Raw genomic sequence first — 25,192 nt, forward strand, 5'->3', positions numbered from 1 at the left:
GTTGCTGTCATTGAACTGGTTCTATCTCTGGGCATATTTGAATTTACAGTTCTGGGTTAAAACAGTAACAACCCACCAGATCAAAAACTGAAAAGAAAATTCTTTTTTAAAATACACTGTAAATCTCCTTTCCCCAGCCTCAGTTGTCACTTCTAACATTGTTAGAAGAATGGTGGTCAAATCAGGGTTCTGCATGTGGCCATGAGACATTTTGTTACCCATTGCCCATGCACAGGGTAGCCAGATTCCATTGGTTTCCGTCCATGTAGGTTTTTTCATACCAGTTTGCTAAAATGACACACATGCAAAGCAAGGACAGGTGAAGTGAGATGTGTGCTGATTTGTACACCACACTGACTGAGAAAGCTGTGCGCTCCCTCTGCAGCCAATCAAAGCGCCGCTACGGCGCAGTCAGCTCATCCCACAAATTCTAGGTACGCAAATGCTGTTAGCAAACTATTCTGTCTCTGGAGACCATCTTGGTTATGACAATTTTGGGCTCTCTGAAATGGTGTAGGGAATAGTTTCTTCTCATTCACTAGCAGGCCACAAGCAAATACCAATATTTCCCATGCTTTCTAGAAGCTCTTCTCTGGAAGCACAGGACTTCAGAGAACTATTTCATTTTATATCATTCAAGAAAAAATATTTTCCCACGCTGACTTTTCTTTTAAAATGAGCCATATTTTTATCTGAAGGAAGCCTTGAAAATCAGGAGGAAACTCTCCAAAAACACAATCTAGGGAATTTAATTTCTGTGGTGTTACATGATTGTTTAATGAGGTCATAAAAGGTCAGTAATAATATCTTATCCTTGCAGAAGATGTAGCGAGTCCCACATCTTCCAAAGCTGAAGCTGAATCATCTGATGAAAGTGAGGACTCCTCAGAATTTGAGTCAAGTTCTGACTCCGAAGAGGAGGAGGAGGAAGATGAGGAGGAAGAGGAAGAGGAGCTGGTAGCTAATGTCCAAGATGGAGAAGCTATGGCTGCTGAAATAGAGCTTGAGTCTGCTAGTCATGATCTAGCAGATGAAGAAAAAGAGACCATACTGGAACTGTTTCCAGTGGAAGACTATATGGAAGCAACAAGCCTAGGAATAGAGACACCAGGTATGGCAGTAAGGGAGGAAGAGATGGAAGAAACCAAGCAACAAGAAGGTGACAGTTGTGCAGTGCCAGAAGAATCTATTGCTGCTGAAGGTTTGGTGGCCATGGAGAGACTCCAGGAAGTAAAGCTAATGCCATCTCCTATATATGTAGCAGGTACAGTGTGTTAATGTATTTGATAATCCGTCACTGCATTATCAAAGTATAATATTCTCAGAGCATCCACGTGTGCATATTTTGGGTACCCCTCTTGTCCTTTCCTCCTCATCCTCTAATGGATTGGAGATGTCCTCACTGAGCTCTTGATTTTCTGATAAGACAGGGGCAGGCAAAATATGGCCCATGGTCTGGATTCGACCCACCAAACCACTGGATCCAGCCCACCACCAGCCCATGGCCCAGTGGGAGCCTCAGGTGGACTCTTTGCTTGCCATGCCCCTATTCACTGCTCAAGGCAGCTGCAAGGGCTACATGCATCTCTGTGCAATGTTTGCCCCAGGAGGAGGCCTTTGTGTGGTGCTTCCACTTCCAGCACAGTCACGCACCTCCCATTGGCCAGAAACCAGCCAATAGGAGCTGCCTAGGCCATACTTGTGGCACAGGCAGTGCATGGAGGGTCGCTCCCGGGGTGCCTGTGCACAGATACACATGTGGCCCCCACAGCTGGCCACTTTGATTGGCATGCAAGCAGAGAGTCTGTTTGAGGGTCCAACTGCGCTGTTGGCTAGGAACTTCCTAGATAAATGCCTTCTGACCAGAGCCTGTACCTAGCACCCCACCTCTTCGTGCAACCTAACTCCCTGCCCTAGGTCACAGACCAAACCTCCTCACCTGGCACTCCTGCACCCATAACCCCTCCCAGATCCTGCACCTGACTCACCTGCTCCAGATCACAATCCCCTCTTGCCCTATATCCCAACCCAAACCTCTGAACCCCAGTCTGCTACCCCATGCTCCCTTCTGCACCCAACCTCCATCATAGCCCTCAAACTACCTCCATTAATATCATGGACAATAGGGATGTCAATGAGTAGTTGACTAGACGATTAACCAATAAGCCTAGGCTTATCTGTTAATCTAGTCAACTACTCACATTCTCCTCCTCTTCCCATTGCCTCTGTATTAGAGGCAGCAAGGGGTGGCAGCAAGAGTCAGTGTTGGGGGGAAGGGGAAGAGCTTAAAAGCCAGTTCCCCCCAGCATAGGCTCCGTGGTGCCGCCTGCTGCCTCTGCCTGCAGTGGGATGTGGAGCAGCTTCTGTCCATGGTGAGCCTGGACCCACCACAAGCAGAGGCTCCTTTGCAGCAGCAATCTCTGTCTGCAGGGGGTCCAAGTTCCCCATGGACAGGGTCTGCTGCCTCTGTATTAGAGGCAGCAGCACAGCGCAGCAGGCAGCCGCTCTGTGAGGGGAGCTGGTTTTTATAGAATCAGCAGTGTGGGATGGCAATGGATCCCTGGGAGAGCATCCAGATTGCACTGGCTGCCAGTCCTGCCTCTGGGGACTACAGAATAGCTAACGAACCACTAGGAATTCATGTGGATAGTTGACTGTTCTGTTACCCACTATCTAACATTGCTAATGGAAGTGTGCACCCCTTGACCACTTACCAAATTCTTGGAGTGGCCCTCATCAAAAATGATTGCTGCCTGCCCCTGCAGTTAGGTGTTCTGCAACTGGAGTTCTACTGCTGACAATGCTCCATGCATTGTTCTCATCTGTCTTGTCCTGTGCCCTGAATGATAGTGTTATGGAGCATAACTGTCTTAGGGAATGTCTCCACTCTAATAAAAAATCCATCTCAGAGACCAGATCAGTGGGTATGGGAAGCAGGGCTGTAAACTTGCAGTGCGGGAGTTCAGATTCAGACTAGAGCCTGTCTTTGAGATAGTGGGAAGGGCAGGTGTGTCTCAGAACAAAGACTCCAGTGGAATCCTCACTATATCAGCTGCTATTATTAGCCCCACACCATCAGCCTAAGTCACAGTGAGAACATACCCTTAAAGGTGTGTGAATGAATAAATGACCAAAGAGGTAGCAGATTTAATCTATGAAGTGCCTTGTCAATGAGCCATGGGATTCTAAATTTAGCAGCCCAGAGCTGGCTTCTTTAGTGCTTTGGTTCTAAAGGAGCTGTGTTACGGGATTGGAATGGAAGAGTTAACATGGTCTTGAGGGTGGTGGACTCTTAGAGCTACATCTCCACTAGGGATGTGATAGTGTAGTCGATTAACCGATAAGCAAAAGCATATAGGTTAATGTTACAGACTACATGCATTCCCCCACTCCTCACCCCCCAGTAAATTTTTTTAGCAGGCTGGCCAGCAACCTGGCTCAGTCCTGGCTGGTGGGTCCAGGACCTACCCCTGCTGTGGCCTGGCTCAGTTCTGGCTCATGTCAGGTCTGGGAGCTCAGACACACACCCCTGGACAGGGGCTGCTGCCACCCTACATGCAGTGGTTTGGGGTAATGGCAGGCAGCTGGTCTGCCAGGGAAGCTGATTTTTAAACTGGCTCCCCTCGCAGACCAGTTCCGCCTGGCACCCAACACTGCTGCCTCTGATACAGAGGTGTCAGCAAGGAGTGGTAGGGGGCTCCTCAGAAGTGGGGCCAGAGTGCACTGTCTGCCGGCCCCATCCCCAGGTTCCATAGAGTAGTTGACTAACCAATAAGAATTCATGAGCTTACGTGACTATTCAATTAACTGATATTTAATGTCCCTAGTCCACACTGCACAGTTATTTTTGAATAAACTATTCCAGAATAGTTATTCCAAAATAGCTTATTTCGAAATAGCACGCCTGCACTTCAGGGAAGCCTCAAACCTAGTCCAAGGCAGGCTTCCCTAATGTAGACAAACTATCCCCAGGAGGAATAACTTAAAATGGCCCTGGTAAGGGGCTATTTCAAAATAGCAGAAGTGAAACATCTATACATGCCTTATTTCGAAATAGGCGTTATTCTTCTTGAGGTTTACAGAAATTGGAATAAGCCATCCGTTATTTGAAATTATTTTGAAATAGCATCTACACAACAATCCTGTTAACATAGTTATTTTGGAATAACGCCTGTTGTTCTGAAATAACTTTGCTGTGTAGACACACCTTAGGTGTCCCAGCTACGTTACCTCTCGAGGTCCCTTCCAGTCCTAGTATTCTGTGATTAGGGGTTTTTCACTTATCTCCCTGCCATGGGGTAAACATTCACTGTTGCAGCGCCTCTGGCTGGTCACTCAAGGAATCAGCTGCCTGCCTCAGCACGCCATCTGTTGGTCAGTATCCTAGCCTCAATTGCAGGTTTTCTGCTGGTTCAGCCTGCCCTTTCCTCCTAGTACTGTCTTAGGTCAGTGCTCAGGCAGTGTGGGGTCCTTTCCTCCCAGGGAACCCCCAATTCCCCTATACCTATCTTGCCACTGCTCTGTCTCAGGAAGCCTCTAACTTCCCTGGCAGCAGAGTGAGTCTGTCTTCTCCCCTCGAGGAGCCCTTATTTATACAGCCCCAGCTGGGCCCTAATTGACAGTATCTGCCTCTGCTGCAGGCTCCACCATTTCAGCCCTCTCCCAGGGCTGGGTTTTAACTCTTATAGGGCCAATTTGGGGCCACTCCCTTGTAAATGAACATTTTTTCCCACCATTGCTAGGAGAAAGAAAATTAGGGTTCTGGAATGTTCGATAAATTCAGAGTCCTATGTTACTTGTGAAGACAACCTCAAGTTGATTTTAAAAACTTGTTAAAATAGGAATGAGGTGGGTAAAGCTTGATAGACTACAGCAGTGATGAGCAACCCACAGCCCATAGCAAGAGGGCCCACAGAGAGGTTCTGGCCACTGCTTCCCACAGCTCCCATTGGCTGGGCACAGAACCGCAGCCATTGGGAACTGCAGGCGGCAGTGTCTGCAAAATGTCTCGTGGCCTGCAACCAATTTAACTGCCCAGACTGAAGTTCTGGTCCCTCCTCAGCCAGCAATTCTCTTCTGGGCTGCCATGGGACCTGGAAGCTCTGTGTTGGCTATAGGCTTGTCTCATGGGAACAGAAAAGGAACTGCTTTCTAAAACAAGGTGGTGTCCTTGAAGGACTGAAGTAACGTCTCTGATGGATTCTGGAGACAGCTGAATTCCACTCTGGGAAGTGGCGCTGATGTGGGGAATCTTCATTTGAATGTGGCATATTAGAATGCAGAAGAAATCTTTAGCATTAGCATTGCTGCTTCCTGTTAAGATATCATAATGCAATTTCTCAAGAATGAAATGTCAGACCTCCCTACAAAGCTTAGGTATCCTTGTTCCACATTTGCTCCTTAGTATAGACCTGAGAGGACCTGCCAATTGACCAGACATTTCCACACACCATAATTTTTCCTCTTGAAAATGTTATTTCAAGATGCCTTAGAGATCGAGTGTTGGCGCCTTTTGGCCTTTGGTTCTATGGAGGTAAATAAAATATGAACAAATGAGTGTTATAGCTAGAGCAGCATATAAATTGCCTCAATGACACTAACCAAGTTTATCTGTGTTCATTAAAGCAGCCTCCCATTGCTTCCATGCTATATTTAAGAGCATTATTCTTCTCCTTTGCTCCATTGCCGTTCTTGTTGGCCCTACAGTTAATTTGACACCTCCTAGGAAAAAAAAAAGTAGGGACAGCTTGAGGTCATCACAGCCTGCTGACTAACAGTCTTTCCCAAAATATTTGCGAATTATTTTATGGCTGTAAGAAGCCAGCCAAGGTTTATGTAAGCAAAGCACTTTATAAGCAGGAAAACTTGGTTCTAGCCTCTAGAATAGCTAGTCCCCAAATTAATAGGGTTTTCTGGAGGTTCATTAGGGGTCTCTGTAGTTGCTTCAGGATTCTAATTACTTCCTCCTTTATGCTTCCAAAATGGGAAGTGGCAGAGTTTTTAAAATACAGATGTAAGAATTTAACCATCAGCTTATTGGTTCTGGTTGTGGTTAAACTTTTCTGGGCTGCCAGCCCCACTCCTGGGAGCTGGTTGCCACCCCAGCTTATACCCCGGCTTATACCACATTTTCAGCATGTGTAACCACTAAGATTTTTAACAGTGACTTGGTTGCTTTTTTAAAACCTTTTTTACATCCCCAGTGGGTATTAGCTGGTTCTGTAATGGCAGCACCTTGGGAACCGATTAGTAGCTGACTGGAGATTATTTTGTTTTTCTTCTCAGTGGACGAGTCTGAATCGGATATCAAGCCTAAGGTACTAGAGGGTCCAAAGCCTGAATCTCGCAATGAAGAAGAGAACCTCTGTCCCTCAGCACCAGTGGGGGTATTTGGAGAACCTCTGCTCAGTAAAAGCAGCTTCTTCAGTAAGTCTGATGATGGTGATTTAGATGCCCAAGTTACAGGAAAACTATCCGCCGCAGAGGAGGAGAGACTGCCTTGGACTCCTGGACGGGACACAGTGGTCCATTCGGATTCTGATACTCCCATACTTGCAGCTCACACGGTGCCACCTTCTACACTTTCCCTTCCATCAACATCTAGTAAAGAGGAATCTTTAATCTCTCCAGAAAATTTCCCTGAACAGTTAACTGTGACCAAAACAGCTCTGGATGAGGAACTTCCTAGGACTCCGGGGAGGGATATTATGGCCAAATCTTCACATGGCTTTGCAAAGTCACAGAGTACGGACACTGTTCCAGCCACCCCTAGCAGCGATGCTCCCCTTACAGGAAGTAGCTTGACTTTAAGTTCCCCTCAAGTCCCGGGTAGTCCGTTCTCATATCCATCTCAATCTCCTGGGATTAATAGTGGCATTCCTCGGACTCCTGGGAGGGATTTTAATTTCACACCTACTTTCCCAGAGCCTAGTGCGACCCTTCCTTGCCTTTTGACTGGCAAGAAACCATCAGAAGATGAGCTAGATGAGAAATGTTTTAAAGAACCTCTCAGTGCTTCCTTAAGGGTTAGCATGAATAGTATTCCCTCCCCAATTCCCTTTGCTAGCCCTCCTGAAGCTGCTTTCCACACAGACATAGATTTGCCTCCTGCTGAGCCAGTATCTATAGCAGCCCTGCCATGCTTGCCTGTGGATGTCAAGACATCCACAGACAGCATGGTAGCCATGAAATCTGTTTTGCTCTACCCAGAAGCACCTACTGTATCTCTTCCTCCTCCTGTTCCACATCCTCCTTCTCCTCCTCCTTCTATGCCCACCAAAAGAAAACCAGGTCGGCCAAAACGATCCCCTCCCTCAGTCCTTTCTTTGGAGGCCTATCCCAGCAAAATTTCAGAGCCTCCTCCTGTCCCTGTTGCCTTGACTGAATGTGCTGTGAGCAAAGAGTTATTGGGTGGGCATCCTGATGCTTTTTATGGACTGAAAGATCCCGAAGCAGTCACCCTAGACTTCAGGAACGACAGCTTCCACGAGAAGGTAACCCCGGAGGCTATTGCAGAAAAACTTCCATTTAAGGAATTAGAGAATCAATGGAATGAGGACTTCAAAGAAGAGGAGACTCATGTGAAACCTAAAAGACAGTGGCGAAGGCAGAAAAAGACATTCGAGGACATCCCAGTGATTCCTTCCCCTGAATATTCTCCACATCGGCCCCACTTCAGGCCCCGTTCTGAGTTCGAGGAGATGACCATTTTGTATGATATTTGGAATGGAGGAATAGATGAGGAAGATATCAAGTTTATGTGTATCACGTATGATCGGTTGTTGCAGCAAGATAATGGCATGGACTGGCTCAACGATACCCTTTGGGTATACCATCCTTATATCCTTTATGCTTCAAGTAAAATCCAGAACATGAATGAGGCCTTGGTTATTGGTTTGATCATTTTCTCCCCATACTGATACAATAGTTGGGGCAAAATATCCCATCTCTTCTAATTACATGTGGAACATAATCTTCATTTAAAAAAATATTAATATGACTCAGTAACAACAGGTAGTAGTTTCAGAGTTCAAGCTGACAGAGCATTTTTCATTCTTTGTTCTCTCCATTACAGAAGACATGATTTAAAGGGAGTGTATCTGCTTAAATATGAATGTTCTGCTTTCTTATGGTTCCTGTAATAGCATTTAAATGAATTTTTAAATGTTAGCTAAAACATCCAAAAAGGGGACAAAATTAAGGGCCTATTCCCTTTTGGTATGAAGTCTTTACAAAATCCACTTTATTGAATGCCCTTTGTTTTCCTCATCAGGAAATAAATGTTCTAAGATTTAAAAAATTGACATCTGCATTAACAGCACTTCATTTGCTAGCGTGAGATAGAGGGGAGAACTAGACAGTTGAGGGCAGTGGTGCAAGTGGAATCCATTTCTTACTGGTATAGGGCAACACAGCAGCTAATGGGGGGGGCACATGATCTCCTCATGTGACTCTCCACATGACTCCTCCCTGCCCTGCTCCCAACCTGGGGCCCCCATGCGGTCCCTGACCCCTCCCCATGATCCACTCTCCTTACTCTCGCTGTGCTGGAGACTTTGGCACCGCAGCAGCAAAATAAACAGAATGTAGAGCTGCTTGGCAGCCTCATGTCGGCAGCTCTTGCCGCACGGTTCTGCTGTCCCAACTTTCCATGCCAGCTTTCCTCCTTGTGCACAGCAGCCCCACCGGAGAATGGGGTTGGGAGCAGTACAGCCACACTAGAGGAGCTGCTGGCATTCTGCTCCTCCTGTGTCTTTCTGGTACACTGTACCAGCTTGAATGATCTGGCTGCTATGGGCCATATTGCCCTATTTGCACTGCTGAGGGCAGAAATGATGGTCCTGGAGAGGGGAGGAGAGAGATGTATTTGGCCAGTCACATAATGATATTTGAAGTAAATTCCTTCCATTAATACATTATTCTAGCACCATCCCTTAAGGTCACTTCCCATGAGTGCATCCAATCCCACTTCGTTATAAGGTGACATTATATGAAATCCAGCATTATTTTTATAACAAGGTATCAAATACAGGATTGAAGGGAACTTTCCAAGTTTTTTGTTTTTGTAATTACAGACCTTCTGCTTCAATCCTTTAATGTTAAAGGTAATATAAGTGTAGGGAGCATTCCTGGAAACGGCTAAAGGGTTGTGGGTTTCATGGATATGTTTATGGACATATGCTCCCAATCTGCTTCTACACAGATTCCTTCTTTCACAAGTGAACATAGTCATGTGTGTAATTACCACAATCTAAATACAGATGTATGTTAATGCTGCTTTTGAAGTACATTATAAATGTGTTCCCATTGGGAGAATGCTTCCTTTAACTGGTGGAGATTTTATTATAAGAAAAGTCATTTTCAAGGTTTGTCAAGAGAGTTATGTCTTGATGGGATATTAACAGGTTCTGTTTTTTTGAAAAAATATTCACCTATCTTAGTAATTGAAGCTGTAGATTATAAATGAACATTTTTTAATTTCATTTCATTTTGATTTTGCAGTCTTAGTGTGGATGATTAAACTATGCTAGTTAGTTTCACTTTTAGGATTTTTCACTTTCATTTTTCACTTTTTTTTGTACTAATCCAGTCTGCACATGCAGCATTTTTTGTTAAAAACAAAAAATACTTGTTTCTTTTACAATTTAAGGGGGGGAATCATAGGACACACAATAATAGACTCTAAAGCTGCTTAGACATAGTTGAGTGTACAGTAACCTGCCTGCAGTGGCTGTTTCAAATGCTTGCTAATAAATAAAGATTTACTGGACAGAAAAGTTTGTTTTCACCAGATGATCCTAAAACAAAGATTGGAGTAATAACTTAGTTTTGCAGTGTGATGTGATATTATAATGCTTTGTTCTCCTGTATTACTTCGTACTAAGACCTCAGAGCTCTTAACACTCATGAATCCTTGCCATACTCTTGTATGTGGGGGGCTGAGAACATTTGTGTGAAATTGTGCAGTTGTGGAAACTGAGTCAGAGAAGTGAATGTTGTCACCCAAAGTCAGATGGTATTGGTGGCAGAGTGGAGAATATATCATTTTGTTCCTATCCCCAACCCCAATCGCTGCACCCCAACCGCTGTTTTCTACCTAGGTCAATATCAGGGAGAGGAGTGGTTTAATATTCTAATTAGTCCAGATTTGAGTTTTACCAATGAGGAGTTCAGAATGGGGTTTGGAATATCTTCCTGGGCCTGATTTTGCTCCTGTGAAAGTTTGTCTGGCTGTGCTATTAGGGCCAAACAGGAGCAGGATTTGGGAGAGGGAGTGTCTGAGATGGTACAAGGAAGTTCTAGGAACACTGCATGTGGGTGGAAAATGTCATTAAATAATAAACTGTTTAGACAGGTATTCAGGGGGCTATTGTATCTTTATGTGGTCATGTGCTTCACAGAAATCATCTCCAGAACAGCCTTTTCTTGATAAGTGGACGTTCTCCCCCCCCTCTTCCGTTTCCTTGTATTTCTGTCCTTTAATGTATGTTGCTATCGCAGAGCTTTGTAGTTATAAATAAAGATGTGTCTGATTCTCATGTGGGGCATGAGGCTATTTTAGAGTTTTTGGGGAAAAAACCCTAAAACTATTTAACTTTCTGAGCTCGTGGAAGATACCCGATTGTTGGTCCTGGAAGCTGAAGTTCTCTCAGTAGCTGCTGATGGTTTATAGTATGGGAACGGCAACTTGTCCCACACCACTTTGCTCCATCCTCTATCTTAAGGTGCTGACTCTAGGGGTCAGCAATGAGTTTGATCTTTGTCCATACAGTCCCAGGCCTCTGTATTGAGACTATGAACTAGTGCCAACTGCGGTTGTGTCCTTTGTCTGCATGGAAATAGACTGATACACCCAAACTCACTTGACATTGTCACCTCAGAACCACAAGAGGGAAACCCATTTTCATTTGCCAGCTTCTAACACCTACAATAAAATATGCAAGGCTTTCCAGGATCCAGTTACCTGGTCGTTAGATTTTCACTTCTCTAGACACTTCTTTTGGCAAATGGTCTTAATTTTCTCATCCCCACCCCCCCTTTTTTTAAGCATTTAAATTTCCTAATGACTGTCTGCATCAAATACGAAGCAGAAGGGTTTGTTGTCTGATTTCCACATGTAGCTGGGTTTCTCCTTAACTTAGTTCCACCTACTAGCTTTTCTACACCGAAAAAGAAGAAGCGGGATGATGGGATGCGAGAACACATTACAGGTTGTGCCCGAAGCGAAGGCTATTACAAAATTGATAAGAAGGACAAACTTAAATACCTCAACAATAGTCGTGCATTGGCAGAGGAGCCTCCGGCTGATACACAAGTAAGCGCACTCATTGTTGACTGCTTCCTTGAGTTAATTGGGTTTGTCTTGAAATGTAGTGTTTACTAACTCTCCTCTCTGAAATGTAATTAAGCCTGTGTCCTAATATGGTGTTCCCCTGTTGCAAGTATAGTCTTTCAGATAAGAAATAAAACAGAGATCTTGAAATTATTAAAGGTCCCAAGCTCTTTTCTATAAGCATAGGAGGATCTTCCCCCTATGTCCTGGTCAAATTCTAATCTGGGGAAATGCATTCTGCCTACTTAAATGTTCCTCTTGGTAGAAACGTAAATGTTTCCCTTTCTCCTCAGAAACAACAGTTTTGTTGTATTGTTGCTGCTGTTTTCACATTGGCATTGTACTCCATTTCTAAGGCATTTCCATGGTGGTTAAAGTGAAGTGACCCTTATATAAATGTATAGTTTGCCATTCTGAAAATAGTTTGAGGACTGAGAAATCTGTTTTTCTATATGTGAAAAAGACTAAAGACTTGTAGACTTTTAAGCTCAGAAGGGACCATCATGATCAACTAGTCTGACCTCCTGCACCACAGAACATAAGCTACCCACTCCTGTAACAGACCTATAACCTCAAAAGTGGGACTGTGTAGTTAGGGTACATGTGATATAGGTCATCAAATTAGCAAGTGAAGGCAAATCAAGTGCTTTATATATCTTTCCTCGTGATAAAAGAACAAGGGGATATTCTGTGAAATTGAAACGCATTGAATCTAAAACTGATTAAATGAAATATTATTTTGCAACAATGCATAACTAACTTTAATGGAAGTAATTTCCAGGAGGTGTTAAGAAAGAATTAGACTATACCTGGATAATGAGAATCTCCATAATCATATTAGATAGGATTAAAAATATAAGGGATATAAAACGTCATTCTGCAAGGGATGAGACAACTCCTGACTGACTAGGATTTGGAAGAAACTTACCTATAAGATCACGTTACCTAGTGTGCATCTCCTGTGAGGGTTTTGCACTTCCCTTCAAGCATCTGGTAATAGCCACTGTCAGAGACCAAATACTGAGCTACGTGGACCACTGGTTCTTGGATAGAATTGGAAGAACCACCCAGGATCCAAATTCCCTGAAACCTGGCTTACCTAGTAGACAAGGCTGCAAATGTACTGCAGGGAGTCTTTCACTAGCCTGGGCACTATATTAGCTAATCCAACAGTCGCTACACAGTTTCTTTTTGTTGTTTTTTGTTTTCTATTCTGATTCTGCAGTAAGATATGTACTGGCTGTGTGGAAATATTCATCATATTTTTACTGGCTCAGATTTGGTCTCGCATTTGTCTCTAGGAAATGTACAGCTGGATTGCCTCAGATCCTTTTTAAATTGCAGTTCCTGAACTGTTCTTCCTTGTTTGCAGGGAATGAGCATCCCTGCTCAGCCTCATGCTTCCACCCGGGCTGGCTCTGAGAGAAGATCAGAGCAACGAAGGCTTCTCTCATCTTTCACTGGTAGCTGTGACAGTGACCTACTCAAATTTAACCAACTCAAGGTAGGTAACACAACCAGAAGCTGCTCTGGCATCCCAATTGCCTTCCCTCTGCTGCTGCCTCTGATAGAGAGGCAGCAGCATTGGGGGAGGGGCAGGCAGCTCTGTGGGAGCTGACATGTGTGAGAAGCTGGCTTGAAAGCTGGCTTCCTGCGTGTATCGGCTCCTGCCTGCCCCCTCACCCTTTGCACTACTGCCTCTGTGAGGCAGCGGGGAAGTGGAGGCAGGGAGGCTCCTCAGGAACTGGCACGTGGGGAGCTGGCTTAAAAGCTGGCTCCCCACAGGCACTGGCTTCTACCTCCTTCAACCCCCAGCAGCTGCATTACAGATACAGAGGCAGCAAGGGAGGGTTGTGTGTAGTCATTAGGATTAACCAGTAAGAACAGGCTTATCCACTAATTGCTTAAACAGCTATGTGCTAACATCCCTAGTGTGGGGGGGGGGGTGCAGGGAGAGCAGCGAGCTCCGTCTGGGGCCTGAGGGGGGCAGCAAGTGCCACTTGCAGTGCCCTAGAAGAGGGGGGAGAGTGAGCTCCTCCCAGGGTTGGTTGGGGATGGTGAGCTACTCCTGGGGCTGGGAAGGAGGGACAGAAAACTTCTTGGTGCCCCCATAAGGGCTCTCAATACTGCTCTGACCCCTTAGCAATAATAGTGTCTCTTAGAACAGCTGGTAGTTTGAGGTGCTTTGGCCTGGGGCACTGGAGAACTTTCTCTATTGTCTGTGCTGTTCTAGGAGATGTTTCTGTCTTTGGGTCTCAGTGTGGCAGCTATTGAGATCACTAAATTCACTTGCCATTCCAAACAACACAACCACCAGATCTTTTTGATCTGCTGCTCAAATCCACGGGACAGAGGTCAGTGTATATACCTGTGGTGTTTAACTTGTGACCCAGCAGAGACAATGAGGCAGAAACTAGGCAATCAATGAACATAGTGGAGCTGAGTCCTAGAGTAAAACTGTGTGCTTACTCCAGCCATTAGACTCTTGGGCAAAGGAGATATAGCCCACAAGTTCTACCAACTTGCACAAGATCACTCAGTGAATCAGGGCAAGGTTAGGAGTAAAATCCAAGAATGGAGACTTCCCTTCTTTAACCATTAGACTGCACTTTCTTTCACAGCAAACATGAAGGCAATCAATTGACTGATTTAACTATAGAGTCAGGTGTCACATGCTGAAATGTCACACTTGTGACATGGCACATGCTGCAAATGCTTTGTAGTTTGCTGTTTCGCTTTTCGCTCATGGTGGTTTGGGATTGTTTTGTACACAGTTCCGGAAGAAAAAGCTAAAATTCTGCAAGAGTCACATTCATGACTGGGGTCTCTTTGCTATGGAACCCATTGCAGCTGACGAGATGGTGATCGAATACGTGGGTCAGAACATCAGACAGGTAAGCTAAATTCCCCCTGGGTGACCACAGGGTCTTTGCCATCACTCAGGTCCGTGTGGAAGACCTCTTCTTATCAAATGTGTATCTGACCCCCACTAGCATCTTTTTATACCTCACCTTGAATTTATTCATCTTCTCCATCCCACTTGTGAATAGGGGCATTAACAGTTAACCAATTACCCAGTAAGGAATCCTTTAATGGCCAATGCTTCATGGGTAATGGTTAACCAGTGGGAGAAGCCCTGCTTTGGGACATGGGCTTAACATCTAACCACTTAACTAATGAAATTGGATTTTACATCCCTACTTGTGAACTTTCAAACACTAAAGATTCCTTGAGGCTTTGAATACCGCACAAGAGCATACATTTTGAGTGTTTTTCTTCTGGGTGTGTGTGTTTTTGTTTTTTGTTGGGATTTTTTTTGTGTGTGTGTGCATGGCTCAGTTCTTTTGCTCTATTTCCGCCTGCCTGCCTCCTGTTCTCTGGAAACCATTTCAGAGAATAACATATGCACGGTGAAATTAGTGTGCAGAATCCCACTGATGTTATGTCACATCTGTGTGGTAATAAGGGTAAGATAAAGACTGCAATTCATGATTTTTTACAAGGCAAGTTTAAAATACTTTTGTTCACGTAATGGACTGGCCAGTTCCTTTAAAGCTGAGTAACGAAGCTTTGATGTGCTTAAGCCCCCCGGTACCCAAAAACCGTTGTTTAGAATCCCGTATCGATGTAAGCTGGAACAGGATTTCTTAAACAGGACTAAATCCATACATATTCTTAGCATTTCTGTCACTTTTTATAGTGTCCCATAAATTTACATGATCCTTTAGCTACCCAGTCGCTGTTCTGGAAGAAAATACAGTCTGTATAAGTCAAATAAGACATGGCTGAGAGTCACCTACTCTTTGGATAAGAGCCCTTAAAATAATCATCTTCCAAACTGGAGTTGTTTGAGTAGTGGGTTCCTGAGACACAGCTCCCCTTTACTTCCCCTGCCTAACTCAACTGCTACAAAAATCAACTGATGCTTCTAAAACGTTGTTGTCCACATCTGAAGCTCAGATTAATGCTCTGATCTTCCCCAAAATATGATCCCATGCGATTTTCTCCATTTGTGAACCTTTTTTCAGTATTGCTTCCCCTAAAATCCACATGCAGAGTCCGATTTTTTTTTTTTTTTTTTTTATAAGTTTGAAAGTATTCTCAAGGAAAAAATTGAGGTGAATGTGACAAAAGGAATGCAAGTGACTGGAATATCTGGTCAAGGGTAGTGGATGCCCATTCCTTCTTACATGATCTGGTCGTAACATTTTCAGTCGTGCTGCTTTTTTCAGTGCAAAGCTAGGGGCCCTGTAGAGTGTTGTCTTCAATATAGGTTTCAGTGGTATATGGCTTTAAAGAATAAAGCAGAACTTTCCAGAGTCCAAGGGAATTAGGTGCTGAATCCTATTTGAAATTCAGGGCCTAATCTTTGAAAATCCCTTCCTAAATGTTTGTCCTTTGAATTCTAAGCCTGTTGTCTTGTGAATAATTTGGGGTCATAAATATCTTTTAAAATCCCAAATTATAGTTTCAGTTTGTGCCTTTTAAATTAGCTGCATTGTAAATTCCTTGTACTTTACTGCCCATGCCTATGGAACGCACTAACTTGACAACTGGTTTACCTGGTAGGTCATTGCTGACATGCGAGAGAAACGATATGAGGATGAAGGCATTGGGAGCAGTTACATGTTCAGGGTCGACCATGACACCATCATTGATGCCACAAAATGTGGAAACTTTGCCAGGTTTATTAATCATAGCTGCAATGTAAGTATTACTTGCTTGTACTTTCAAGAGTTGACCTTGACTTACAGATAAAACAGACAGAAACTCAATTATATTCGGAAGACCACATTGAGGTGGTGGTGATGTTGAATAGGATCTGTAGCTAACATTTTGATATGCAGATGTATGTCAGGACTAGCATCATGAAATGGCATGAAGGGACTAGAAGATGTAAGTTATGACAATTTACAATCAGCTCTAAATTTGGCCCCAGAAACCCGACTGTATCTAAGAGTTCTGGAGAGAGACTATTGAACAGTGTTTAGAGACCATGTGTTTAAAACAAAAGATAGCCTTAACCTTGCTATGGGAACACCCTATGTATGGTGTTAATGTAAGAACAGGGTTGTCTATCTCCTCCAGGCAGGGTCTGTGCCTTCGCTTGTGTTCTGTACATATTGGTCAGACTGCGTGCCCTCCATAAGCAGTAATAATTTGGGTGTCTGAATCACTACTGCCTCCCAACCGAAAGTCCAAAGGCATTAGTCCTGATTGTGCAAACTGCCATTATTTGTACCTTCAGAAAAGTGTGGTGAAGGAAGACCTTTGGTTTTAGGCTTAATTCCCCATTCTTCCGTGAGGAATTGAGTATGGCAGGAGAAAGTGAAAGCCCCATGCCTCAACCACAGGAAATGTACCTGTGGCCCCAACTCAGCCGATTTAGATAGCTAATAAAGAAACGAGAAAATCTAAAATTTTCAGAAAATTAACCCCTTTCCCAATCTGTCACCCTTTCAGCCAAATTGTTATGCTAAAGTAATTACCGTGGAGTCTCAGAAGAAGATTGTCATCTATTCAAAGCAGCACATCAACGTGAATGAGGAAATTACCTATGACTATAAGTTCCCAATCGAGGACGTAAAGATCCCGTGTCTGTGCGGCTCTGAGAACTGCAGAGGGACCCTGAACTAATCCCAAGGCTTCTTGTCACACTTGCACCTTTGGTCATGTCAAAACTGCAGTAACCAGGTGTGGTTGCACTTTGCCAAAAAAAAAAAAAAAAAAGAGAAGAAAAGAAAATTAAGCAAGTTTCGCACTTCTGTCAGGATCACAAGTGAAAGCAAAAAGCGCACATGCATACTAGGACTGTTCATGTTTCAGGTGCTCTTCCTCTTCAGATCCAACACACACAAAAGGTGATTACCACTTTGTGGCATAGTATATCCAAACACTAGCTTCTCTCTGTTCAGTCCCTATGTTGTTGCTCATTGTACAATAGTGGTACCTTTTGTTTGTTGTTTTTTGTTGTAAACTTTTGTCTTTCCATAAATGCTGCTACCTTTTTCTCATCAGTTTGTTGTTTGAAAAAGACATTCAACGTTTAAATGTGAAGCAGAGACTGAAAATGCCATAAAGGTTTGTTGGGAGCTTGACTGGCTGAAATTGCACAGACTTATCAGAGTAAATTGTAAATAAATGTTTGGTGGATGTTACAGAGCAAGCCAGAGGCTTGGGGGTGTGTGTGTGTGTGTGTGTGTGTGTGTGTGTGTATGCCTGAATGTGTCTACAGTGAGACTATAGATGAACTCTCCTGCCTTTCCATTAGAGATGAGCCTGGTCAATTCCTCTGACCCAAACATCCAGGAATGCTGTGGAACATTCAGATCTGTAATAGACCTGAACTAACACCTTAGGCTCGCCTCCAATTTTCACATGCCATGCTGGTATTTTGCGGGGATCAATAGTTCTATAACCCTACAAGAAAAAATATTTAATGCCACAATAAGTTTAATCAGTTATTTAGGCCTTTGTTGCAAAAGGTGAACTAGTCAATGGCCTTCTCTATATCTGTATTTCTGGTGAATCTATTCCTCCTTAATTCAAAACACTGAGGCTGAAATTAAATGATCAGTACAGTCATTGTTTATGCTGTTGAAATCTTACTGTCTGTGTAAGTATACACTACTAGAACATGGAAGATGGCACCGAGATTTCTTTCCCTGTAAGAAACCAATGGGCTTCTTCTGTTGGTTTTTCTCCAGCTTTGTCTCCTGATGTGCAGCTTAACCTCTCCTTCCTCATGCCTTTTCATTCAGACTGTTTGCTCTGCACAGTATGGGTGAGCTTCGCGGTTTACTGGTAATGGGCTATCTTCTGCCACTCTCACTCTCACTGAGTATTACCTGGAATTAGTCCCATTTATTTCAGAACTAATTATGGAGTTAAGGCACTAATCAAAGTGTGTGAGGGTAGCACAATCTGTCTCAAGCTCTGTACAATATGAAAATTAGTTTAAGACATTGAACTTCCAAATAAAAACATTGTTTTCCTTTTAGAAAATATCATTATAATGAAATCCTTGGCATGACACCAGGGATTCCATTTGAAATGAGACAGAAACCCAGGCAAATATTTCTTTTTATCTGAAATATATTTGACCTCTTGAAGATAAGCAGATCAGTCTTCAAACTGTATTTCATTCCTTCTGCTTATAAGTGGAACTTAGTTGTACTAAGCCATTAAAAATTATCTGCATATGGAAAATCATAATGTAACGTTATCTACACATTATCTCACCTACCAAATAATTTTTTCCCCTTTAAATTGGACAACTGAGTTCCGTACTCTTCCTATTAGTGATGATAACTACCTGATCATACTTCAATGATCAGACGTTGAATCTTGAAAATGAAGGTTTTAGAAGTTATTTAAACCACATATATATTTGCCAGTATGTAACATGGTAAAGACTTCTGTACTTCATGTCTTCTGGTTGAAAAAGAAATTGAGAAACATCTGACTTGTATAAGCTGCCTTAATATTACCTGTATTTCTAGCTGAGGGAAGTTACACTGTCCCTGAGATTAGACTTGCAGTAGCAGCTCCTTTTTAAAGTTTTGTTTTGTTCCCCTGCAGTAAATGCTTTCTGAAAATCTCAAATGTGGGTGGGTATTATAACCCAAAGACATAAATTTATCAGAAGCATAAGTGGCTTCTGTCTTTGAGAGCTGGTTATAACTACAGCTGTGTTGGGAGCATTTTGAAATTAAGTCCAGCTGCTCTTTTATTTGTTTTAATACAATTTTTCCTTTCATGCTGTATCTCCTGTTGCCATTGCTAATGCTTTGGAGAATGCACTAAAGCTTTGTTTCAGAACTAAAGTTGTGAATATCAAACCCATATTAATTTCTCTGCCTTCTTTCTTTCTGTCCTTTCAAACTAATGTATCAATATTGGTTTCTTACAAATATATTGTCCAGTTGCATGTACAATGTATTTCCTATGAGACTGATGACCTCTGTGGGATTGTGAGGGATGACAGGGTAACCACATGCAATTCCCTTCATCTTTATGATGCAGAAGCAGCCTATAGAGACTCTGGCCAAGATTTTAAAAAATAAGACTACAATTAGTTTCCTGGGGTAAAATTTCCAAAAGTGCTGAAGTACCATAAGTGTTTGTCACTCTGGCACATGTAAAAATTGTATCCCTATTTCCCTCTTTAGGCTCTTAGATAACTATCCTGACTCTTCCAAAGAGTGCAGCACCCAGCTGCTGCCCAGGGAGCAGCTAAGTGCTCAGCATCTTTGAAAAACCAGGTTGTGGATTTCAGAATCTAAATATGAGCTTAGACTTCATGCTTCTTTGTTTGTTTTTTTCTTCAGAATCTTGGCTTGCAGGCCTCTCTGTATGCAAAGCTTCCATCTTGAACTGAGCAGCCTCTGAATGGGCCAGGATGGAGCATTTGATGGTGGGGCTTGTAGTCTCCAAAGGATGTCTCAGCTAACATTAAATGAGCAGCAACATTGGCCTCCAGTTTATGCATATTAATTGTGGCTGCCTCATTCCTGGCAGGTCACCTGTATAGTCTTGGTTGGGCAATACCTGGGCATTCTGAAGATTCAGTTAGGTATTTGGGCTGCTGTACCAGTTACACATTTATGACTCTTCCTAGTTATGAAGGCCAGTACCCTACAAAACCTGAGATTGTAGAGCAAAATGGAGAGAATAATGTGTAGACACCAGCCCAAGGCAGGCACAGCCTCAGGCCCTGCTACTGGGTATTGTCCTAGCTATTTCCCCATTGTAAATGGATGGAAAGAATTGTAATGTGGGCAATTTTCAAGGTGGGGGAGAATAAACGTTAAAGCTTGCCAGGCATTCTTTTTGGAGATACTTGCAGAAATATTTTCTGCAAGTATCCTTAATTCTATTTGGGCATACATTAACAAGAAACAAAAGACTGAATGTGTTCCCTGCTAAATTTTAGCCCCTGAAATTGGATCACAGTAATGTGTCTATGTGAAACAATCCCAGAAAATAACACCGAAGTTGTGGAAATGTATTTTCAAGCCTTATTATTGTTCCCATGCGTGAATGAGCTGGCTTTAGTTGTGTTTATAAATGCTTTGGAAATTGGCATATATTAGTAAGCCCCTCTCTGCTTGAAAAACCTGCATGTCTGCCTGCTGTGTTCATTGTTCTGTCAATTTTATACCAATATTTTCCAATTCCAGAACTATGCTGGGTCCCAATAAATAATCTGTAACTATCAAGGGATGGGAAAGGGGTCATCTTGCAGATATTTATATTGTACAGAACAGCTTTATTTCTACAAGAAAAACATTTTTAAACTCTGACAGTGTAGACAATAGATTCAGTTCCAGTTTTTGTGACTTTTTTCAGGGATCATTTCCGTGCATTTCTATATAAAATAAACATTTAAGGAAAAAATAATTTTGAAGTTTAAAAAATGCATCTTCTGTACATAGGCAAATTTAAGAATCTTCTCTTCAGACACTGTTTCTTGTAGAAACATGTTGAATTTTTTTGCTGATTTCTTTGTACTTCAAGAGCATGTAAATAATTTATTAAAAGTGACTATTGTAATTTGGAGTTCTTTTTAAAAAGAAGATTCCAGCTCTAACTCATGTCAGGAAGACAGGAGAGAGAGAAGGAATGCATATAAAAAAGGAGCTGGTGGCATTTACAGCTTGTGTCAAGCTTTGTATAATGTAAATTCTGTATAAATTTTTTTGGTCAGATAAGTAGATGAAATTAGAAGCATTAAGAAACAAAAGAATGCCAAGTGGAGGCTTTTTTTTTGCCAGTCTGAAACCTAATGTGCAAAATCTATTTATTTCAAGCGAGGAAATATGTACAGTCTATTACTAGACACCCTAAAATGTATTTAAGAAAATCTGCAACTGGATTTTTTTTCAATTTAATGTTTTGTTGTTATAAATTTCTTCTTTAATTGCACTTGTAATATTTGTACAAGTGAAAAGAAACACATTGTAAAGGACACTCTAAATCCAATCAGCAGTTTTACAAAGAAACCCTAAAAACTGCCCTCGTTCCTTGCTATTTCATAGGTTCTGTAAACAGGTTGTTTTAATTCACAGTGTGGTGGTTAAGGGCCTCCTTTAAAAGGAGGCAGATAAAATGGTTTGCAATAAATGAAAAATCTGCTTTTTTTTAAAGTTATTTTTAAAAAAATCTCTGCTTTGAAGAGTTAAGATTTCTGCTTTCTCTTTTGTTAAGCAAATTTATAAATGTAGGGATGTTTTGTGCATATAGATTCTGTCATCAATATGTATCTTGTTTTGAAGAAAGTGTTTTGTTGTGGATGTGTCATGCTGTATATATTTGTTCATATTTTTGTGAATTGAATACTATGTACCATTGTATTATAGTAACTTTTATAAAGCAAACCATAAATATACTGACTTTTCTTACAGAAAACAACTATGCTGTGCTTATTATTCTATTACATATCTTCTACAGGCCTCTGAGATTGAGCGGCCCCATTGTACTAAACCCTGTCACTACTCTGTAGAACAGCAATGGGCAACCTAAGCTAGTCAGTGGGCTGTATGAATTGCCCTCTATCTCAGGGGGCCTCAAGATTGTCATAACTAAGACGTTCTCCTGGAATAAGATAGATTTGCTAACTGCACTTGTGTACCTAGAATTTGTGGGGTGTGACAACTGAACAGGAGCAGCACTTTGGTTGGCTGCAGTGGAAGCGCATGGTTCTCATAGTCAGTATTGTGTGCAAACGGTACACCTTGCATCCCGTGCCCCTGCATGATGTCACATTAATAAAACCGGTACAAAAAAACAGACTCAGATAGAAACCAGCAGAATCTGGCCACCCTGTATGTGAGCAACTGTAGACACAATGCCTCACAGGCTGGACGTGGAAACCTGCTGAGCCACAGGTGGCCATCAGGCCGCAAGTTGCCCACCCCTGTTGCAGAGCCACAGACTCATATTAATCTTGTTGCAGGATCAGGGCCTACAAAAATAGTGACCCTTTTGACTTCAGGGTGGCTAGCTGCATGGGTAAGGATCATAAACTGGAAAAAGATTCGTGGGATTGGGCTCATGCTTTGTACAGTGGTAACTTTATTGCAGAATCACAAAAGGCACTAATTAAGACAATTCAGAGATTTTAAGGGCTGTTACGATGATCTATCCTGAATGTGTCTCAATGTCCCTTGGGAACACTGTTGCAGGAAGAGTTAGTATTATCTACAATGCTTTATTGCATATGGTGGACAGGAAAATAAGAGCTTTCTTAACATGCTTTCGCAAGGTCACGGGCATGAGATGTGTGTATCCCCTACTAGCCCAGCAACCAATTGGCAGTTTAACGGCAGCTGGGAAACAGAAGGGTGGGGTGACTAACGTAGAGAGAAGGGAACTTAATTCATCAGACTGGGAGATCCAGCAGGGACAACACCCTGAGGAGATGACAAAGTGACAGTCTGAGGTTCCGCCAGCAGCCCAAGGGAAGGCCAGAAAGAGTTTAGGGCACTATCAGGTCAGCAACCCTGACTCTTCTTTTCTAACCCGAGCACCAGGAGTGGAGCCCAGTAGAGTGGGCAGGTCTGGAATCTACTACAAGCCCCCTTGGGCTTTCCAGATTCCTGGCCACCAGGGTTAGACAGCCAGCTTTGTAGAGCTGAGGGAGTCAAAGCCCCTCTTTGGCCAGGGGAGCACTATGTCACACACAGGGAAGCCAACAGCCTCCACAGGCCCCTGGGAAAGAGGTGTGTGTGGAGGGGGAGGTGGCTGATTCCTTGCTCCCAGGTGGGGTGGGGTCAGGGTGGACAGCTGCCTAGAGTACAGAGCTCCCCACCCCAGACCTCAGAGCTGCACAGAGTGCATAACACTCTGGCAGTGACTAAAAGGACCCAGGGCTCTAGCTGCCACTGAAGCAGGAGCCCCAGGTAGGGTTGCCAGATGGATTCAACAAAAATACCAGATGCACTTGACATGACATCACAATAGACATTCCATCTTATTTAGAAAAGACCTGACATTTCTATTTTCTCAATTTGTTTCCTGAACAGAAAGCTCAAATACTGGACTGTCCGGTTCAAAACCGGACACCTGGCAACCCTAGCCCCAGGGCAAGTGTGCCCTCTTCCTTTTACTCCCTCCCTCACTGGCAGGCCTGGTCGCACATCAGAATGGTGGCAGACCTAAAGAGTCTTTACTATCAACCCCTTGTTCAGGCATTAAAATGCTACTCCCTGGAAGAATTATTTGCAGATTGTGGTAATGCCCCAGATGCAGGAAGAAACACTCTCTGCCTCCAGGAGCGTACAACTGAAAAAGGCAAAAACCCAGGCCCTGCATGTCAGAGAGGGATGCTGTGAATTATTGTTGGCTGTAGCAAATTTCATAATTTAAGGCAAGATGCTCTGTCTGTTCAAACCTCCCTCCCCATGGTCTGCAGCTAGTGAGAGTGGCCCAAAATTTCAAAAACTCCCAGGGGACAAAATGCAGCTTCAATGGACAAAAAGGATTTTCTTGGTTCCTGGGGCTGCATGAGGCCTTTTCAGAAGGAGCCTACTGCTTGGGCCCAAAAGTGGAACTGAATGCATGGATAAAACCATCTAAAGGTGTTCTAGGGTGGGGCAGGCTTGTGGATTTTCAAGATTGTCTAAAGTTGCCTCCCCTCCCCCAGTGATGTGCTTCTGTGAGAGTTGTAAGGCGGCACAGTGGGACATCCATCTGCCCATCATCTGTACTCCCCTCAGCCTCTCCTCCAGATCTCCCTGTTCCCCTACACGTGCTCCACCGTCCATAGCTGCCAAGTTGTGTGCAGCTCCCTGCCTGATGCTTCTCAGTCACTGACTGTCCCTCATGCCCAGCAGCTGGTGCAGATCTCCCCTGAACAATGGCAGAGCGTGAGGCAGAATCCTATTTCCACACCACCATCTCTCCCTTTCCCAGCCTGCAGCAAATTTGTGCCCTGCTTCAGCTGCTTTGGGAAGAATTCTTCCTTAGTGGGGAAGAGCCAGCCTGGAATGGCCCTGCCCTCCCCAAGGTACGAGTGGGCTTTTTCACCTCCTTCCCCACCCTTCTGGTAGAATAGAGTGGGGCCTCCAGCCTGCTGCCCTCCTCTCCATCTGCCCCCACCCCCTCACATGGGCACTTCTAAGGGCAGAAGGCTCTAGACTTGGCTGGGGGAGGGGAGGGGAGGAGAAAAGGTGGTGTGGGGAAGGAAGTGCATGACGCTCCCTTTAAAGGTAAAGGGAGGGTGCAGTAAAGTAAAAGCGGGGGGAGAAAGGAGAGAGCACGCTGCAGGAAATTGGAAGGGAGTGTGCTGCAAAAACTGGGAGGCCCTCCCCCCAGGCATTCACTTCTCTGCCCCTCAATCAAATGAGTTCAGGCCACCCCCATCTCTGATAACTGCTCTCTCTTCAGCCTGGCCACAGGATGCTTGTTTTAATTCTGCCCATTCTTGAGGGTTACTCCTTTCCCTCTTTGGCACAGGTGGGCCTGAGTGAGTCATGGCCCAGCTGCTTTGCATCCATGCCCATCCCTTACCAGCCTGCCCAGCTGGGGGGCTAGGTCACGGTGCTGGGGCTTACCCTGCTCCACCTGGTGCTGTAGCTGGGAAGTGGGATTGGGGGGCAGGACTTAAACCCTGCCTCCCCCATCACTGCCCACCCTCCCAGGTGGGCCCTGCTGGTTATGCCACTGTTCTGCTCTCAGCTGTTTATGCAGGGGGGGGGGGTTTCAACTCAAGCATTTTGGGGCTAAATGATGATGCAGTTGGGAGCTGCAGGTGCTTGTTGGCAGAAGTGCCTGCTTATTGTTCCAGTTATAAGGAATCGCTCTTGCCAAATAGGGCCACAGAGACCTGAGCTTGGAATCCCCTGCAGCAACTTTTCC

The 25,192-nt window shown here is 43.7% G+C and overlaps 1 protein-coding gene across 4 annotated transcripts in view; it reads left to right on the plus strand.

The window, feature by feature from the left end:
- Nucleotides 1-17,077, plus strand: part of SETD1B (SET domain containing 1B, histone lysine methyltransferase) — a 117,781-nt gene extending 100,704 nt beyond the window's left edge. For all 4 annotated transcript variants that reach the window (XM_075898630.2, XM_075898631.2, XM_075898632.2 and 1 more), the window contains 7 exons: nt 821-1,264; nt 6,286-7,839; nt 11,148-11,314; nt 12,705-12,836; nt 14,107-14,226; nt 15,902-16,039; nt 16,796-17,077. In XM_075898630.2, coding sequence (XP_075754745.1) covers nt 821-1,264; nt 6,286-7,839; nt 11,148-11,314; nt 12,705-12,836; nt 14,107-14,226; nt 15,902-16,039; nt 16,796-16,969 — 2,729 coding nt within the window. In that variant the 3' untranslated portion in view covers nt 16,970-17,077. The remainder of the gene's footprint in view (nt 1-820; nt 1,265-6,285; nt 7,840-11,147; nt 11,315-12,704; nt 12,837-14,106; nt 14,227-15,901; nt 16,040-16,795) is intronic.
- The last annotated feature ends 8,115 nt before the right edge of the window (nt 17,078-25,192 follow it).

The sequence above is a fragment of the Pelodiscus sinensis genome, chromosome Z, assembly GCF_052426305.1.
Source record: "Pelodiscus sinensis isolate ZL-2025 chromosome Z, ASM5242630v1, whole genome shotgun sequence".
NCBI classification, from domain to species: domain Eukaryota; kingdom Metazoa; phylum Chordata; order Testudines; family Trionychidae; genus Pelodiscus; species Pelodiscus sinensis.